The 13,855-nt window shown below is 52.3% G+C and overlaps 2 protein-coding genes across 3 annotated transcripts in view; one reads left to right on the top strand and one right to left on the bottom strand.

The window, feature by feature from the left end:
- Positions 1-653: 653 nt before the first annotated feature.
- FUT7 (fucosyltransferase 7) lies at positions 654-6,063 on the top strand. The gene is made up of 2 exons (XM_087943919.1): positions 654-735; positions 3,438-6,063. Exon 2 carries the CDS (start codon positions 3,541-3,543, stop codon positions 4,558-4,560), a length of 1,020 nt encoding a protein of 339 aa, XP_087800045.1. The 5' UTR covers positions 654-735; positions 3,438-3,540; the 3' UTR covers positions 4,561-6,063.
- An 808-nt stretch (positions 6,064-6,871) lies between these two features.
- The window catches only part of NPDC1 (neural proliferation, differentiation and control 1), a 15,064-nt gene continuing 8,080 nt past the window's right edge, over positions 6,872-13,855 (bottom strand). The window contains exons 2-9 of one of the 2 annotated variants that reach the window (XM_087943921.1): positions 12,326-12,466; positions 11,642-11,740; positions 11,333-11,506; positions 11,075-11,141; positions 10,763-10,847; positions 10,377-10,456; positions 9,686-9,782; positions 6,872-9,230 (exon numbers count right to left, since the gene is read on the bottom strand). In XM_087943921.1, coding sequence (XP_087800047.1) covers positions 9,162-9,230; positions 9,686-9,782; positions 10,377-10,456; positions 10,763-10,847; positions 11,075-11,141; positions 11,333-11,506; positions 11,642-11,740; positions 12,326-12,466 — 812 coding nt within the window. In that variant the 3' untranslated portion in view covers positions 6,872-9,161. Of the gene's footprint in view, positions 9,231-9,685; positions 9,783-10,376; positions 10,457-10,762; positions 10,848-11,074; positions 11,142-11,332; positions 11,507-11,641; positions 11,771-12,325; positions 12,467-13,855 lie in introns of both variants that reach the window. The other variant, XM_087943920.1, reaches the window with a different exon arrangement.

Consider the following 13,855-nt stretch of genomic DNA (forward strand, 5'->3'; position numbering starts at 1 on the left):
TTCCCACTAACCATTCTGACAAAAATTTTTGCTCCTACAGCTCTTCGCCACTTGCTGCTACCACCCGTCCCCAAAACAGACCTTATAAGAATAGATTTCAAATTCAATATGTTTCCAGATGTTTTAGCTGAAGTAGCAACAGTTTCATTTTTTTTAAATTTTGGAAGGGCTATATAAATATTTTAAAATCTTAAATTCGTATTTTAAAAATCTAAAGTTTAACTCTCTGGGCAGAGACACGGGTAAATTTCTCTTAATCCAATCCCTTTTATAGTTTAAAATTAAGATTAAAATTAAATTCGTTTTCACTGTTTCAAGGATGAACCCCATTTGGCAGTTTTTAGTCTGCATTTCAAAAAGGATGTTCTCTTCGTTGCCCACCATTGATGCAAACACTTGTCATTTTCTCCTTTTGATTTATTTCCTGAAATATGTTTGATGAAAATAGTTCGTTTGAAGTGCTAGTTAGAAGAGCACTGATTTTAGTTGCTGGAAGGATATGAAAGATCAGCTTCCTTAAACTCAGGGCACTTTCAGAATTACTAGAAGCAGCTACATCGCCTGGTGCCCATAAAATATCTCAAGTGAATCAGCCAATCAACCAGCTGGAGAAAGTTAACGAAATGTTCTTATATTAGGAATAAATGAACTGTGGTCATTGGGCAGTTGTACCAACTCACAAGATTACTAAAGTTTACTCAGAAGATTCTTTCAGGCTGCCTCGTTCCTGCCACGGTTCGTATCGTCTGCTTGCTTCGTATTTTCTTCTTATTAATCATGAATTCCTGCCATCATTTCCTGTTTGGGTTTAATCTGTCTTTAGGGGTCCACAGCTTTTGTCGGGGGGTGGGTGGGGGTGAAGAACCTGTCGGCATCTGAATTCAGGAATGCAGAGACACCATTTTCTTCTCATAACCGCCCATATTTCAACATGCACAACCCTAGTTCTGGAGCAGCCCTCTCCCTCTCTGTGCCCTCCAGAAAAAGTTTTAAACAGTTCTGCCCCAGAGGACATAGAGGAAGGCCCCTCGAAGGGGGTTGTGATCCTTATGAGCTTTATTCCTGAGGTGCTTTTTATTGCATTTCGCGTTTTGAGGCACAGAGCCGCTTTGTGTCTGGAGGAGTCGGTGGCATACGCAAATGTGGGTTGGCATCAGCAAGCAGAGAGAAAAACATATTTAGAGATATTCAGTAGATAGTTCTGCAAGACTTCAAGCAACTGTCTTGAGCACCCCTGTGGGAAGTCCCAGTCCAGATGCCTTTCAGGCTCCTGGCTAAAATCTGATTCCTAATCATAGCTGGGTTTGATTGGCACCAGCTTGCCAACCCACTTGCAAAGCTCACCGTTTGTCAGCCTTCAAGATTTTTCTCCCTTTGCTTTGCTTCTTTCGGCTGTCATAAGTAACGGTGGGGGGAGGGGGGGGAATGGTTATGGGAAGTGAGCTGGAGGTGTTACAAACCAGAACTGTATAAAAGCGGGGGCGGGGGGGGTACATTCTTGCTTAGGTTTCTATCCTATGCTATGCGCAGCTGCAACCCTTTATCAAACTATGTCAAGGTCAAGGACAGAAGCCTCACCACCACCTGGAGATGCCCACATGATGATATAGACAACTTTTAACTGGATGAGCCAATTGAACTATTGAGGGTGGGAACGTTGCCATCACTTTGTATATGTGATTTATGCGCCCATTTTCTCAGATTCAGAATTCTTCTGTTGCTACCACTTGATTTCCAGGAAAAGGTATCTTTTCTCTGATTAACGGAGTCTAAGTATTTCTTTCTTGGATTTTGAATGGAGCACCAGCTGACGCCGTTGGCTCTCCTCTCCCTCACCGTCCCAGTTTGAAGGAAGTGGCCCCTTTCTGTCCCCACCACATTAGGGGAAACCACTGAAAGGCAAGCATTGAGCAGCGACCCAGGTGCTCCTGAGTGCCTGCTGCACTGGGGCATTCCAACCAAACCAAGAAAGCATTTTTTAAAGCGGCAAGTCCTTCAAACTGGATTGGAATCACTTTGGCATCCCTGGAAAGAGCCCTTCCCTTCCTCTTCTTCAGTTCTTGCTCGGCAAGGGAGCCAGCCTCTGCCACTTTGGGCAGAAACCTCCGTTCCTTGCACAGCGATTCATCTTCTTTTGCGCAACCAGTGTTGTTGTTGGGATTAGAAGGACCACCGCAGACTTCAAACATTTCTCATCTGGCTTCAATATTGGCTCCCCGCAACTTTTCCTTGGAGACTGATATTTAAAGGTTTTTAAAGGTCCTTAAAACATTTATTTTATTTTATTTTTTCTCCACCGGACCTTTGTGAATCTTAAGGTTTCTCTTTACAGTGGAGGTTTGGATGCCAGTTAAATTAAGGCAGACTGTCCTGAACTGATCATTACATTGTTCACGTTTGCTCATTGTTTATACCGCACCACGCATTGGCTTTCGTTGTACGGCGTTTAGATAGAAGTGCACAGCATGCAAAAATATGTTTCAGCCAAAAAACAGAATAGGTAGGGAGAGGAACGCAAATGAAAAAAAGAAAACCTTATCAACTAAAGAAGCCAGAATCTGCACAATTAGTATGACTATCAGATGTCTTGTTAATAAAGAGTTCTGCTCAGATACCTCTCCACAAATTCCTTTTCCAGAATAGAAAACTCTAAAGCTCCCCTGCCCCCACTTCATGGACAGCCTGCTTTCGGGTATTGTGATTTTCTCTCTATTTAACCTCCAGAACAAAATCTGGCTAAGTGAGAAGTGAAAGCAATTCAGATCAAAACATCCTCAAAATACCAGAGTTTACATCCCACTGAACCTAAAAAAAAAACCCACTCAATTTTCTAACCCTCTTCCAAATAATAGATTGTAATGTTGGTTGGATGATAATGGGAAGGTTGTAGGAGAGAGAAACTGAGGTTTTTTTTTTCAGAGTTTGGGGGGTTTCTCTTCCTTGTTCTCCCTGCTTGGACCCATCCTCTGTTTTTATGTCCCTCAGACACCACTCTTTTTTCACCAGTACCCAGGGATCAACTTTTATCTCCTCTTTGAGTCTTGGCTTAAGAGATATGAGGGGCGGGTAGAGAGAGATTGTATTTGTTTGTAGCCAATGTGAGACAGAAATATAGTTCATGAAATATTACTTGCATTACAATGCTCCATGTTTCCCAAAGGCATAGCAGTTGGTGTCACTGCGGCGTCACTGCAGGTGGTGGTAACACCGCTGAAGCTGAAAAGTTTTGCAGTCTCTTCCATCCCTTCCAACTTTAACAACACCCAAGACTCCGATCTCACTTTGTGTCAGGCTAAGGTTTCATAAACCCCCAGCCTCCTTGGGGTCAGGGAAGGGCCGGAACGAGAGACTTCCGAGCTGCTCCATACTTCCTTTAATGCAACGGGGGATATTTTGCAATCCGTTGAGCACCCTAACCTCTTCTGTCTCTCTTGCAGAACTGTTGGGACAAAGGAAGGAAGAGGGTCGAGCAACCGCAGTTCCTCAAGCCAGCTGCTAACGTAAAAGCAGTAGTTGTGTTGCTAGTCACTTTTCCACTTGATGGCCCCCATGGCAAAGATCTGGGCAAGCGCATCTCTCCTTGGCATCGTCCTGTTCTGGAATGCCCCGCTTCTCTTCAAGTTGTCCGATAACCCTCCAAGATTTTCAAGGCAGAACAGCACTTTGACCCTCCTGATCTGGAGCTGGCCCTTCGGGGCAGCCCCAAACCTGACCGGTGATGTCTGCTCCAGGCTCTACGGCATCACAGGCTGCCAACTGACCACAAACCGGAGCCTGTTCATCCAAGCAGACGTTGTGGTGTTCCATCACTGGGAACTCCAGTATCAAAGACAGGGCCTTCCACTGTCCAAGGCCCACCCTTGGCAAAAGTGGGTTTGGGTCTCCCTGGAGTCTCCAAGCAACACCAAAGCCCTGGAGGGCTGGACGGGGAAGGAATGGAACTGGGTCCTCTCGTACAGGCGAGACGCTGACCTCTTCATCCCCTATGGGGAGCTAGTGCCTCACTCGCTGGATGTGGTGGAGATCCCCGAGAAAACCGGCTTAGTGTCCTGGGTGATCAGCAACTATCAGCACTCCCAAGCCAGGGCAGCGATGTTCTACAACTTGTCCAGGCACCTCAGAATCGATGTGTTCGGAAAGGCCAACAGGAAGCCGCTGTGCCCAGACTGTTTGCTGCCAACCATCTCCAAGTACAGGTTCTACCTGGCCTTCGAGAACTCCATCCACCGGGACTACATCACGGAGAAGCTGTGGAGGAACGCCTTCCTCGCCGGCTCTGTGCCCATCGTCCTGGGCCCCTCCCGCGCCAACTACCAGCAGTTCATCCCGGCCAATGCCTTTATCCACGTGGATGACTTCAGCTCAGCCAAGGACCTGGCCACTTTCTTGACCACCATGAACGAAAGCCACTACCGGAGCTTCTTTGCCTGGAAGCGGAACTACACGGTCAGACTCCACCAGGACTGGCAGGAACGGTTCTGTTCCATCTGCCGGGAGTACCCTCGCTTGCCCTTGGAGAAACTATACCCGGACCTGAAGCGCTGGTTTTGGGATTACTAGCGGCATCAGCCTCTGAAGCCAGGATTGTCTCTGGGGCAGCCAGACTGTCTGTGGCTCCTCTCCTGCCCCAGAGCTGCCCACCTTTGGCACCGACCAGTAAGAGACCCTCCATTTGCACCAGGGCCCACCCACAGGGCCCCCCGCCTTTCCCCAATTACCCTCCCTTCTTATTCTTTTGTTCTCTTTCCTTCAACTTCCTTTCCTCCCTCCCTTCCTTCTTTGCTCAAGCTTCATTTCTTCTCTGTTACCCCAGCAAGCTCCGTCACCCTGTACCACCCATTCTGGGACGGAAGATGGGATCTGTAGTTGAACCCACATCGAATGCCACACACGGGAGGCAGCGGCAGAGGGGAAAGCCATTCCAGCAGCAGAGAAAGGCGCGAAACAGAAGATCAGCCTGGCCGTAAACCTTTTCCTGTTTACCCAAGTGAAGCTGGCAGGAAAGGAAGCTAGAAACCTCAGTGCCCCTCCTTGTCTTAAGCAAGGGGCCAGCGGGTGCAGTGGTTACAGCGCCTGGTTTGGCAGCGGGGAGACACCCATCCTCTGGGCACCCTCAGGGAGAGAGTCCCTTGACTTCAGCCTCATCTTTCGCCAGGAGGTGGGTGAGCAGCGGCCAAGCAAGATGGCTGAGCTAGATAGCCAGTTTGCCTGGCCTAACAGGGGAGGGGAGGCAGAGTGACCCCTGGCCACAGTGCCGGATGCTCCAGACTGGATCTCGGTCCTCCCTCAGCCCTCCGAGTCCCACGTGCTCCCCACATCCTGTGAACATCATCGCTTCACGTCCTTTTCATTCCGCCTCTGGTGAAATCTGGCCCTTTCTTGGCACAGAGCCAATCCGGTGCCAGCCTCGTGTTTGCCATCAGCTCCCTCTAGCGGTCCCACTGGATCCCTACGGAGCGGGTGCCCATTCATTCTCCCGAAAAACCACTGGACTGAACCCGGTGCCCAGTTGGAAGCCCCCCACCCCACCTCGAGAGAGACCCGTTTTTAATTCCCCCAACTTTCCCTCCCCTTCCACCCCCCTCCCCCAGTCTAAAAGGGATCCGCTAATCCTAATCTTACGCTGACCTACTTTGCAGGGCTGGGGTGGAGTGGGGAGAAAATCCCCCGTGCAATATGCTACCTTGGAGGAATTTAAATGACACTCTAAACTGCCAGCATCCAGAAAGAAAGATTTAACAGGGCAATCGCTGGGAGCGTTTTAAAAAAGGGATCTTTAAGAGCAGGATCAGGGTTTGAAACTGGGGTCCAGAAAGGCCTGTGAGCCCCCCTGGTGGACAACTTGACACACAAGGGTGCTGCTGCTGCTGCTATAAATCTTCCTTCCTTCCTCTTGGATCTTTCTACCTTTACAGAGTCAAAATAATTATTTCTTTCATCAGCACCGAGCATCGCGCACTGCTCCAATCCTAACTTGAATTGCCTGAATGTTTAATCGGATTACTTGAATATTCTTTTCCTATTTAAGAAAATAACCCCCCTTAATAGTAAATTATCTTCCTCAAAATATGTGCAGAGTGCGATTGACTTGCATAAAACTCTTTGACGTTTTGTTTGTTGCGGGACAGATCACCACAGCAACCTCGCCACAGAAAAACTGACTGCGGACAAGAGTTACACTAATATCAAAGAAATGGTGGAATGGAAACCTTAAAGAAAGGATGCAAAAGGAGAGGGGGACCGAATGAAATGGGAATGGCAAAAATTAAAAATTGTCTTTATTTATTTTAAATCAGGAAATCGAATTGGCAAATTGTCCTGTGGCGAGTTGGCCTGTGGCAAGTTGGCCGTGAGAAGCTGTCCAGTGGTGAGTTGGTTGCAGTGAGTTGGCTGTGGCGAGTTTGCTGCGACTTTGCTATATAGCAAGTTGTCCCATTCCAAAGCAGGAAGGCTGAGCTAAGCAGTTGGTTTGCCTGTCCTAATGGGGTAAGGGGGGGCAGAGTGACCACTGGCCACAATGCTGGCCACCACCCCGCAGACCTGGATGGTCTCCGAGCCATCTTGGAGAATCAGCCTGTGTGTCCTCCCCAAAAAATCTTTAGATGAGACCTTTGGTCCTATTCACATCCTGCAAAAGAATATTAAAGACACCACATGAGGAGGCTGAGAGCCCTTATCTGCATTTCTCCAAATACTTCCCAGATATTCCCAGACACAGAATAATTTGGGGCTCAAACCAACATGGCCGCAGGTTCCCCCAAGGATAGACGCCGTGAGGACAGACATACGTTTCTTTAAGGTAGCCCTAAATTCAGGAAGAAAACAGTTCCTTTAAAGCCACAGGGCACCAAAGAAGCATCAGAGATCTAGCTTGAGAATTGGTCATTTAATAAAATTTATTAAACACAGTCCATACAGGTCTGGAAACAAAAATAACAAAACAAGAAAAGAAAAAAATAAACGAACCCTGTGTGGCATTCTCTCCTCCCTGCCCGCACTTGGCCCGCTATCGCTTCTGGGCTCTAAGAGCTGGCAGCTCTGGGGGCACCGTTAGAGCCCCCCCACTTGGAGCAAGGCTGGAGGATAAACTGTCCGCTCCCTCCCTCCATATTAGCAACGGACACAGTCCAAGCAGTAGAGGAGGCAACTCGGAACTTGTAGCTCCGAGTTCAGGTCTCCTTCCCTTGTGTGCAGCTTCTTCTTTGGAAATACAAAAGTAAGGAATAAACTACTCAGCGGGATAAGTGCAAAAGTGCTGTGCAAACTCAAAAAACAGAGGGGTCTCCCCTGTCCCCCCACCCCAAAGCTGTTTTGGAAACAGCCCTGATAACTCTTCGTCCTGCAACACAGGACTCTTCTTCTCGGCTTACAAAGATGGCTGCTCTGGCTGATATCTGGCTACACCCCCCCCCAAAACCCTCCTCTTCTGATTCAGATAGGGGGACCCCAGCCGAGGGGTCCCAGCAGATGGAGGCTTGGGGGCCCCTCTGGTTGCAGTTTCAGGCCCTTCCATTCAGGCCCAAGAAAACCCTCTTTGAGACACTGTTGGGAAGGAGGAGGCACCTTTGCAAAAACTTATAGAGGTGCAGGTAGAGTAGGGAAGCTGCTGATGCAATTCTAATGCACCCCAAACACGATTTCTTGAGCCTTTTGGCAAATCTCCAAAATAAAATAAAATATCCACCCTCTGTGCCTGCCAACTCACCCTACCTTGCAAGGTGCCAACTTCCAAAAAGCGGCTTGCGAGTTGCACCACCATCCATTAGTCCAACTGCATAAACAGATGCCCCTTTGCAAACTTCACTTACGCACCCGAGCAGGAAACCTTGTTTTCCTTTTCTTGTTTTCCATCAAGTTTCTAGACCTCACAGCAGGGGCAAGGAGAAATTGGTTACAGCTACCCGGGTGGTTTATGAATATCTTTGGATTTGCGAAGATGGGGGGTAGGAATCAGCCTTTAACACAACTCATCCCCTCCTCACAATTCTTGAGGGAGGGGGAGATCAAGTGCTTGGAATATCGCGTCTTCCGAAAGCAGACAACACAGGTGACCAAGAATCTCATTCTTCTCCCTTCAACACCCATCCCATTTAATTGTGGAATTCAGAAACACTTTGGAAACCTTCTGAATTTGGTATGAAATAAAACAAGTCAACCTTCTGGATCTGGTTGTAATGAAAAAGAAAAGATAACTTGGCTCAATGCCGTCCCAGCTCTTGGTCAGCCAGTCTGGCAGACAGCTATGAAATCCTCGGAAAAGCCCAAGGAGGCAGAATAGAAGTCACCTCCCTTCAGGCTGGGCCAGGGCGAGGAGGGGGCACCACACTGGCAAAAGAGTGGGCACAGCCAGAGAGAACTAAGGGGTGAAGTCTGCCTGCCCCAATGGAAGAAGCTCTGGGGCTCCCCATCTTTGGACAGGTCACTCTGCAGACCTTAACGCTGTTTTGTAACATTCCTTCCATTCCTTGACATCCTGAGAACTAAAATTTTGCCCAGCAAGCCTGCAAATGAACCCTCAGCCACCTCAAAATGCAGTTCCTTTGGGGAAAGTCCTGAAAACGGTATAAAATGGACCTGGGCTTACTACACGGGGAGATGCACCTTTTCCAGCCTCGGGTTCCCACCTGTTCAATGGGCACACGGACCGCTTTCCCAAGTCATCTCAACTGGCCGGGCGGGGAAGGGCCTGTCCGAACACTTCCCCTCCTTTGAAGCTGCAGCTCCCTCCCAAAGAGAGAAGCCTCGAGCATCAAGGTCTCCCCAGCCCCGGGGTTTTAACCTGGGGGGTGTGGGGAGGGCTGCAAAACCAGGAAAGAAAAAAGAGAAGCCCTCCCATTCTGAACTCTGCTTTTTGCGTGGCGGGTCTTGCCCTGCCCAAGGCTGGCAGGAATTGTGGGGGCAGGAGGTGGGCAAGACCCCTTTCCCTCTGGAGTCCAGATAGTCCACAAAGCCTCTTCACCGACATCCGACGTCTGGGAGCCAGGCGGGAGAAGGGCCGGTGCAGGGGAGAAGGCGAAGCCGAGCGCAAGCAGCAGCGAGTTGCCAAAATGGCAGGTTTATTTCAGCCAAGAATTTGCGGCGGAGGAGGAGGAGGAGGGCGGAGGAGAGCCATTGGTCAGGCAGCCCTCGGGACGGTCTTGTGCACAGTCCACAGTTCCCGGTCAGGGGTGCTGCTTTGCGGGCAGAGTGGAGTCGTCGAAAAGGGGGTTTTTCACTTCCATCTCTCCAGTCTGCAGTGGCCAGCAAGGGAGGAAGAGAGAGAGAGAGAGAGAGAGAGAGAGAGAGAGAGAGAGAGAGAGAGAGAGAGAGAGAGAGAGAGAGAGGAGAGAGAGAGAGAGAGAGAGAGGGAGGGAGAGAGAGAGAGAGGGAGAGAGACAACTGTCACACACTCACTGCCTGGAGGAGTGGAATGGCACTGCCCGGCAAGGACGGTGCTCTGGGCACATAAGTCCCCGCTTGGATTCAGGCCAGGCAGGGCAGCCCCACAACCCGTGAGAACCGGACTCCCCATGGCATGGAAAGGAGACCCCTGGAAGCCGTTTCCCTTCCCGTCTCTCCGACCTGCTCCAAGGATGCGCCAACCCCAGAGGTCTGCCCTGCTTCCTCCGTCAGAAACAGGGCAAGGCAGCGAGGGGTGGGGGTGAAGGCCTGTGCCCCCTCCCCACCTAGAGAGAGAGACACCTACCGGGGCCAGGCCGGGGCACTCGTAGACCGTGAAGTCTCCGTCTTCATTCTCTTCGTCCGAGGAGACGGGTTCCGGAGCTTTGGTTTCCTCCTTATGCCTACAGATTTCCAGGGGGGGGGGAAAGGGGGCAAATGTAGTGAGATGCCCTGCCTCACCTGCTCCCTTAGGAGCCCACCTCGTGCCAAGCTAACTGCCCCACCAGCTGAGATTTTGGCTTCAAAACCTCCGGCCAAAGCTGAGGCAGAACTGCCAGCATCTCAACCCGAAGCCTTTTTCTGTGGAGCTTCTGGACCAGAGATTGTTTGGGGATGCCCCAAGGAAAAAAAGGGGTGAATGGGCAGAGGCCCTGCTACTGCTTGGCTGTCAAATCCCTACACCTCACCTCCTCCACACCTGACTGCCAGAGGTTTATTTCATCCAGGGGTTCCTGACTTACCTGATGTTTTCCAAGGCTGCCAACCTGTTTAGAAAGCCCCCGGCTGACAATCAGCTTTGTGCCCCAACTAAGCGGAGACAGAAGCGGGCAGGGGTGCCAGCTCTTTTCAGCCTTGCCCAAAGGAGCCCCTGGCCTCCCTCCCACCCATCTTCTGGACCCTATTCACAGGTGGGTCAAAGGAGAAACCAGGAAGAGGGCAGAGAAACCCAACCCTCTTGAAGTGCTTCGAACCCATCACCGCATTGAAAGACGCACTTTTCCATGGAGAGCATCTGCTGCTTCTGGTGCTGATAGTGGTACATCTGGGCACTCTGTGCCAGCTTCTGATCGCCAGGCTAGAAGGAAAGAGGAAGAAGGGAGGACGCCCACACTGCAGAGCATGTCATACCAGCAGAACAGGCACCACCAACACAGCATCCCGGGAGCAGGTGGCACTTTGCGCACCCGGAGGGGGACAGAAGGCCGTTCCCTGGCCTTGGTGCCAACGAGCCAGGCCCAGATGGGGGCACAGAGAGCTCCCTGCCACCAGAAGAGCCAGGCTCACAGAGAAGCTGGGCACAAGGCAACTCCCAAAGAGCCAGGGCTGGCCGAAGAACTGGGCACCACCACCCCTGGCACGCCATGCCAAGGGGCGCACTTACAGAGAGCTTGTCATAGGGAGGGAGTTGGGGCAGTTTATTTGCTGGATAATCCGCTTTCTGGGCCAGATGGATCTCCTTCTGCAGCCTGCGGGGAGAGGAGGACGTCCGTGAGGGAAGCAGCACAACAGCTGGCAGGGGCGCCCCAAAGCATCCTCCTCTGATAGACTGCTGATGCCAGGGAGGTTCCATTTGGAGGAAGCGCGGAAGGGCTCTGGGGCGGATCTCAAGTCTGTGACTTGAAGGAAGTCAGTTGCCCCCCCCCTCTGCCCGCTGCTGTGCCCCGGTGCCCAAGGGCAGCCCCAGAGGACTTGCCTGCACCAGCAGATCAGAGCCACCACCAGAGCCGCCACTCCTGCAGCCGTGCAGCTGACGATCAACCCTGCAAGGGAGGACAGAGGCTTGGAGAGGGAAGGGCAGTCGGGTACGCCCCGCCCCAGGCCCTCTTACAGCTGACCCCTCTCCCCCAAAGATAGACGGCCACTGAAGATGGGATAGCCTTCCCAAGCCATCCTACAGCTGAGGACTAGCATCTTGAGGTCTTGCTCCCCCCCAGGTTGGGCGGAGGCTCACCGAGGACGAGGGCATCGTTGGTAGAGATGTGGGTCGACTCTACTGGGGGGTTGTGGACCAGCTCGGTGCTGGGGGGGTGGGACGATGTATCTGGCCATCCCCGCCGGCCACTCTGCGAAGACTCTGCCTTGGATGCCCCATTCTTGGAGTGGGGGCCAGGGGGGAGCGGGGTCTCTGGGCGAGGAGGAAGAAGGGCCAATTGGCACAGAGGGAAGGAGGAAGAGGAAGGAGAGACGCCCTCCCCCCTTGCAAAATGAACAATGCTCTCCCTGCTCTGTGCCAGGCCTCCAGGGCCTGGGGCAGCCGTACCTTCCTGGCCGTGGGGCAGAGGCCTCTTCCCCTGCTTGGAGACCGCATCGGATACCAAGTCAATCTCTTCTTCTAGGTTGGGTACCAGAGAGCTTCGCCCTGGAGAGGGAGGGGCCCACAGGAAGGACACTCAGCGAAAAAAGCAAAAACAAAAAAATCGCAAAACTTACCATTTCAAACTAACCCATTTGCAACCATTTCGGCACAAGCAGGTTGAGGAATGGAGGAAACTGCCTGGCACAGGGGCAGAGAAGCCTCAGGCCTCCCCTGTTTTAAGGGAGGGGGGGTTGTCTTCCATCGAGGGGCCGAGAAAACAACCCCTTCGCGAGGGGAGCTGTTGCATAACCCACCATCTGGAGCCGCTTGGCACCAAGTCACGCCAGAAGCGGCTTCCCCCTGGTGCCAGCTGCCTGTTCTTCCCTCCCTTCCCACACCACGCCTCGCCTTCTAAGGGTGAGCGGGCAGAACACCAGCGCCCCGTGGTCTGTAGAGCCACAGCATTGGGAAGGGGCCTTAGAGGTCCTCTAGTCCAGCCCTCTGCTCACTGCAGCTGGTGCCGTTCAGATAAAGCCCCACACCCACCCTGCAACAAGGTGGGGAGCGGCACCCCCGGAGACCACTCTCCTGCCAGGCAGGCCAAAGCGCAGAGGGGGCCCTCGGGAATACCCCTCCCCTTCCCCTTACCTGCGGGCGCCGCTTTCCTGGCTACGCATCTCCCCTCTCTGTCTTCTACAAACTGGGGCAGGCAGGGGCCGCAGGCGTGGGACCCCAGGGGACACTCCTTCCGCCGCTGAAGGGTGCAATCCAGGTGCCGGGGACACAGCTCTGCAGTTCAAAAGGCAGGACAGTTGCTCACTCCGAGGCGGGCAGCGTCTGGCTGCCCAACCCGGCCGAGAGACCTGGATGGATGCCCTTCCTTAGCAGATTCTCCCTGGCCCCCTCCTCCCTGCAAACCAGTTAGCTTCCTCTGGGCTACAAAAAGGAAAAAAAAAAAAGGTGGAAGTTGCTTCTTTCCCACAAGGAGGCCTCCCAGCGCCTGCTTGGACAGGGGCCATATGCAACCACAGCCCTGTTGGTGGGGGGCGGACAAAAAACGTTGCCGAGAGGTGTGTGCAAATCGGGCTCACGCAGCCTGGGCTCTTTCCAGTCACCTCGGTCTGCAGTTTGGAAAACTCAGCCGCCAGGTGGCCCAATTCAAACCTCTCCCTCCATGCAGAAGCGGGGGAGGGAGTGTGCAGATTAATCCGCCCCCACCCGGAAAGTAAGCTAGAGTGAAGCAATAACCCAGGAGCAGAGAAGCAAAATGACTCGAGGCACCGAGCGATCCAGCCTGTTCTGACCCAAACTTGTTCCCCGTAAACAAACACCAAGCAGGGGATATTTAATGCTTCTCTGCGAATTCCGCTATTGAATTGTCTCTGATAAGAACAAGCCTTGCCGAGGTTGCTCAAGGATGCCAAAAGCACTAGATTAAGTTGCCAGGAAATATTCCAAACCAAAAGTCTCCAAACACAAACCAGGATAGTCCAAACTTCCGCAAGACTTGAAGTGCAAGAACTTCTTTGCTTCCCGCAAAGAATCCCCTCCTCCAAGGGCTGGCTTTTATCCCTTAAGGCAGTGATCCCCAACCTTTCTTATGCCGCGGCCCGGTATCCCCAACCTTTTTTATGGCGCGGCCCGGTACCGGCATTAGCTGGGCGCCGCCATCTTTTTTTGATGAAAAAGTGCTTCCGGTGAGCTTTCTACCCGGAAAAGCTCACCGGAAGCACTTTTTCATCAAAAAAAGATGGCGGCGCCCAGCAAACCAGCGGCCCGGTAGGACTTGTTCCACGGACCGGTACCAGTCCGCGGACCGGTGGTTGGGGACCCCTGCCTTAAGGGAGGGGCACCTCACCTTGCAGCCTTACTCCTGAGTCGCCTGTGCTGCTGCAGCTGCTCTTTTCTTCGAGCAGACCTGCACGCACGTGCACTTGGCACAGGCTCCTCGGGGGCCTCTTCATCAGTGCTGCCAGCCTCCACAATCTCCAAAGACAGCACCCCGGATGGTCCTGGCCCCATCCCTGACCCTCATCCGAGTCCTCGCTCTCCGAGACCTCAGCCGTCCGCACCTGCTGCTGGTGAACCACAACACGGCCCTCCAAGAAGCCTGATGCCAGAGAACACATTGGCTGCCCATCAGATGCCAAGCAAGATGCCAAAGATTTCCCTGGAAGA

This window comes from Notechis scutatus, chromosome 15 (assembly GCF_049901735.1).
Source record: "Notechis scutatus isolate UNSWTSFEM ecotype Mainland chromosome 15, rNotScu1.2, whole genome shotgun sequence".
NCBI lineage: Eukaryota > Metazoa > Chordata > Lepidosauria > Squamata > Elapidae > Notechis > Notechis scutatus.

Coding starts and splice junctions, on each gene's coding strand:
- FUT7 (XM_087943919.1), top strand. CDS start 3,541: ATGGCCCCCATGGCAAAGATCTGGGCAAGCGCATCTCTCCTTGGCATC.